Genomic DNA, 5,062 nt, shown 5'->3' with positions numbered 1-5,062 from the left:
AAGAAAAGAAAAGAAAAGAAAAGAAAAGAAAAGAAAAGAAAAGAAAAATAACAAAGAGAAGCCATGTACCCTCTACTGGGAGCAAAGCAAAGTTCTGATTGGAAAGGAGCCGGAGGGAACTTTCCGAGATGGTGGAAATGGTGTATATTTTGGTTACATGGTATATACACATGTCAAAATAGAACTACACATTTTCGGGGTGCCCAGGTGGCTCAGTTGGTTGAGTGTCTGACTCTTGATCTGAGCTCATGTCATTATCTCACGGTTCTTGGATTGAATCCCACATCGGGTTCTATGCTGACAGCACAGAACTGGTCCCTGCTTGGGATTCTCTCTCTGCCCCTCCCCCACTCATGCTCGCTTGCTTGCTCTCTCTCTCTCTCAAGATAAATAAAAAAACTTAAAAAAAAAAAACAAAACTATACAGGGGTGCCTGGGTGGCTCAGTTGGTTAAGCATCCGTCTTTGGTTCAGGACATGACCTCAGAGTTCATTGGTTTGAGCCTCACGTCGGGCTCTGTGCTGACAGCTCTGAGCCTGGAGCCTGCTTTCGATTCTGTGTCTCCCTCTCTCTCTGCCCCTCTCCCGCTCACACACTCTCTCAAAAATAAACATTAAAAATTTTAAAAAAATTAATTCTTTTCCCAGCACTAAGAATACCATCAGTTTTTGATACGTGTCAAGAAATGAGGAATTCCAGATAAGTAGAATATAGAGATAACTCTTTAAATAGACTATTACTCCTTATTCTTATTGCTTCTTCCTTATTACTGTAAATAACTTTGAAATGCATTCAATCCTAGAAAAATATTAGCATCTGAATCAACGGAGGAAACTGGGATTGTAAACAGCTGAAAAAAACTGCCCCATTACCAAGAAAGTAAATACTTAGAAATAGTTTCAGATCCTGTACCATCTAATTACAGAACCCAAGTCCTTTTCACTTAAAACTCTCCTGCCGTCGGATAATATTTCATTTTGAACAGTCTTCCTTTCTCAGTCATTCTACAATTTTTCTCCTGTCTTCCCTATGCTTCCAGTCGACAGTGAGGACACCCTGTAATAACTGTCCATTTGTCTAACGTGTGTGTGCTATGTGGCCACACCATTTCTTCCCCACTCACTTCTCCTTTGGTTTGATCTCTACTCCTAATACTATACTAAGGGTCACCACATGAAGTCCACCAGCGAAATGGGTACATCGCCTAAGAATGTCAGAAGGTTCTTGTCACTTTACGAAGTTTGCTTTTGAGTAAAAATACTCAAAAAAGAAAGTTGACGTGTATCTGAGACCCCAAGTGGCATCTATTTGTTTTTAGGGGCTGGAATTCTAGCATTCATTTCTCTCTCTCTACAGAAATTAGCACAATGTTAAATCAAGATGTTGGCCACAAACAAGAGTTACAAGGAGGGAAGCCACCATGAGTAGGGGAATCGCCACCACTGCAGCCCAGTTTTCTGTACAAGAGCAACCTGCACAGAGTTCCCTATGTTGAATCTGTTAGCCCCACACTAACAAACACCTCCAAACTCCTCACTCCAAAAAAAAAAAAAAAAAAAGGCGAGGCGAGTTACAGCCTTGAAAACCAAGCAGCAGGTCCAAGAAAATGAAAGGAAAACCCAACCCACCTGGGATTCTGCTGCTGGAGGCCCAGAGGTGACTTCAGCCTTCAAACTTTCTCCCTGGGTCTCCTCAGCATCCTGAGAGAGCAGAGCTAAAGAAGGAAAAGAGCCATGAGGTTTATATCTCCCCAAATCCCCCGAATAGAAAACTGCCTGCAGACCTGCTGAACAGGCTCCTCTCTCAAAACATTCACAGAGAGGGACATTTCGAGCAACTCAGAGCAGAGTGGGGGGGGGCGCTCCTTAATAAGCAGGGTCTGCAGTGCACTGCTTTGAGCATTAATACTTCCCAAAGGGCAACACTGGTCCAAAAGCTCAGACCAGGCCACTCCTCTGTTCAAATGTTTCTGGTTAAGAAAGAAAATCCAAACCTTTCCCACGGACATCAGGCCCTCTACAACTCGCCTGAAACACATTTCCCCAAGTGTTAGTTTTCACTAGCCACCATCCTTTATCCATTGTACACATACACTGACCACGTTCTTAGGCCTCAGACTCGACTGGTCCCCATTCTCTGAACCACTCTTCGAGGCACTCATTTCTGTATCCTTTTCCCAAATCTTCTACAAAAAAATGGAAGACCTCTTTCAAGGCCCAATTCAGTGCTATCTGCTTTGTGAAAATTTCTCCAATAAATATAATCAGAAGAATGTTTCCAGTCTTTTGGCTTCCCAAAGAAATTTACCACAGCACTTTCTTAGGCTACCTTCTATTATTTTGCTCGGGGTGTCTGTCTCCATCAATTAATAATAAGCACTGGAGACCATTATTCATTTTTCCATCGGTCAAGATGCTTTAGCAAAATCCCTGCCTCATGCCGCTAGCTTACATACCGGCTGAACTTGAAACGTTAAAGGTATGACCTAAGAGATCATGTGAGACACACGAATTCCTCTGTCCATCTATCTATCTATCCAACCAGACCACCAGATAATGTATAATCTTGGACGTTTCCCCCTGACCTCCTGGAAATCGAGAGTCATCAAGTAGGTCATTCCTTCCTCTCAGAACTACTTGTGGAAAACACTGGCTTCGGGCCAAAATGCCCAAAACTTATGAAATACAAACCTTGGGGGGCTTTAAGGAGTAGAAGCCTTTGACCCCACTGTCTGTGACAATCACAATACCTGGGAGCCGCTGGTGGGGAACACTGTATTGTCCTCCTGTTTCATGCTTTATCCGGGAACCGGAGATGGGGGCAGCATGGAGCACATGGCACAAGGAGCTGAGAGCCCAACATCTGCCCTCATAGCTACCCTCGTCCCAAAAGCCACAAGCACGAACCCCAGAGACCTGCTTTCCTCCAATTTTCTCCCCAAGAGACACCTCAATGAAATGGGTACCTATCCTTTCACACACGAATTGAGAATTGTGCTTTCCCTTCATCAGTCTACTCTCACCTCCTCCTTCAAACATCTTCGTTACATCCTCCCACAGGGGTGCCCCCTCCTTGGCCTTCTTTGGATGGCGCAACTTCACCCAGGTGCTGGCCTCCGTGGGCAGGGTGATCAGGAGCTGCTGTAGCATGACGATGCCCACCCAACCGGGCGTGTCCACTTCTGGTGATGAAAGTGCCAGAATCTCTGCTGAGAGGCTTCACAGGCATGCGGTCTCCTCTGACCACAATCTCCCGCCCCCAGAACTTTGGGGTGTCCCTGCAGCACCAGAACCTGGGGGTTCCTAGAGGCTGATGTGACCTTAACAACTCTGAAAAACTGACTTCTCTCTTAAATTAAGGAGTGCCTCCTTGGGAGGCAGCCAGTTGAGCAGTCTGGAGTGCATGCCTCTATAGTCTTCTAGAGGAGCAAAAGACAGAAGAGGAGGGATCCAGAAGCACTGACCGCACATCCAGAACTCCAGAACTTGAGGAAATATATCTTAAACTGCAAAAGATCCGAAAATAAAGATTTGGCATCAACGTGGGAATAAGTATAATCAGTGTTCTTGGATGTGGCTGTCTCCCAGTTCCATACACACATCCATAAACAGCCAAAAAGGTATAAAAACAAGCATAGACCCTGTCTTGACTTCCCTCCCAGTAAGCTGCACCCATCTTCTGCCTGGATACAGATTTAGTGGAGTTAAGAGGGCAAGCTTTGAATTCAGACAGTTTAGGTGAGAATCCCGACACTTGTACTTAAAAGCTCTAAGACACTCGAACTCTCTGGAGCTTCAGTTTCTTCATCTATAAAATGGGAATAACAATTGTACTTTATAGGGCTGTAATATTAATTGAAACAATGTCAAGGATACAGAAAACCCTTGATAATAAATATTGCTATACAATTTTTGCTTTGCCACAGCATTATCTTTTCCAGCTACTTTTAAAAACAATTAGAGATCTACATTTAAAGTTCATTGCAAGTGTCAGAAGTGATGGAATAATCACACAGCTGCATTTTCACCTGACCAAACAGCAACAGGTACATTCCCCAACCACGCAGATGCCCCGCAGCGGGCAAGTCCTTTTGGCCTGTGAAGATGCCTCCTGGTTTCAGAAATGTTAAAACTGGGGGAGGGGGATGGGTTCAGATGGAGGAAATACAGCACTTCGAGTATCATCAGGACTACTGCACAAGTGTTTGCAACAGGAAAATCCGGAAACAACTCAAATCTATCATCTCATCCAAAGCCCCCCCGCATCTGAGCAGGTGCCTCCACAGCCACCTGGTCCAGCGTTAACTGGGGCCCCGCGCGTAGACCGAGCTCCGTATAACGGGAGCTGGCCCAACTTTTTGAAGTTTGCAAGGAAGGGTATGTAGCTTACGGGCTCCCCCCACCGGGCCCCAAGCTGTGCCCGCTGCAGAGAAAGGAGCTGCATCCTGCAGGATGGAGCATGTGGAAATATCCTGCCCCGGAATACATAAAAGTAAACGTCTAGTTACCAAAGTGGGGAAACTTTCGAAGCAGCATTTGGAAGCTGCCGCTCCTCACTGCTCCCGGCCGTGCCTTCCCGGGACGGAGGCTGCACACCCGCGCATCCTCCCACTCACCAGCTCGGCCCCGGACGCTGCTGGGACCAAGGACGCGGCCGCGAGAGCGCTCGCTCCCGAGGCTTTCGGCGCCACAGGGTGTCTCTTCAGAGGACCGGGCGGTAGCGGATTTTGTTCTTCCCCCGCCTTCGTAGACCGCATGCCCCGCTCACCGACGATTCTCCAAAGCACGCCCAGCGTTCCCGCAGGCTTCCTTCGGGAGCCAGCGGACCTCGGCCTCCGCCCCGGATGCGGGGCTTTTCCCGGTCCCCCCGGGGAGCCTGTCTAGGGCCGGCCGCCGCACCGCATCTCTCCGCCGCCTTCCCAGGCGGCCTTCCTCGGCCGCGCTCCGGGGCGCGGGGCTCCGCGGGCCGCAGTGGGAGGGCTGTCCTGACCCCGCTTCCCGCAGACGCGCGCGAGGATACACCTCGCGGGCACTCGCTCTGACGCCGGCCCGGCGGCGGCGGC

The 5,062-nt window shown here is 48.1% G+C and overlaps 1 protein-coding gene across 7 annotated transcripts in view; it reads right to left on the bottom strand.

Annotated features, from left to right (window-relative positions):
- ZFP69 (ZFP69 zinc finger protein) overlaps positions 1 to 5,055 on the bottom strand; it is a 17,416-nt gene extending 12,361 nt beyond the window's left edge. For 3 of the 7 annotated variants that reach the window (XM_040469788.1, XM_040469789.1, XM_040469791.1), the window contains exons 1-2: positions 2,750 to 3,016; positions 1,629 to 1,714 (exon numbers count right to left, since the gene is read on the bottom strand). In XM_040469788.1, coding sequence (XP_040325722.1) covers positions 1,629 to 1,714; positions 2,750 to 3,008 — 345 coding nt within the window. In that variant the 5' untranslated portion in view covers positions 3,009 to 3,016. The other 4 variants (XM_040469792.1, XM_040469794.1, XM_040469793.1 and 1 more) reach the window with 3 other exon arrangements.
- Positions 5,056 to 5,062: the final 7 nt, after the last annotated feature.

Source organism: Herpailurus yagouaroundi, unplaced genomic scaffold, assembly GCF_014898765.1.
Source record: "Herpailurus yagouaroundi ecotype Mexico unplaced genomic scaffold, PumYag 77, whole genome shotgun sequence".
NCBI classification, from domain to species: Eukaryota; Metazoa; Chordata; class Mammalia; order Carnivora; family Felidae; genus Herpailurus; species Herpailurus yagouaroundi.
This window is presented reverse-complemented; position numbering and strand designations above follow the sequence as displayed.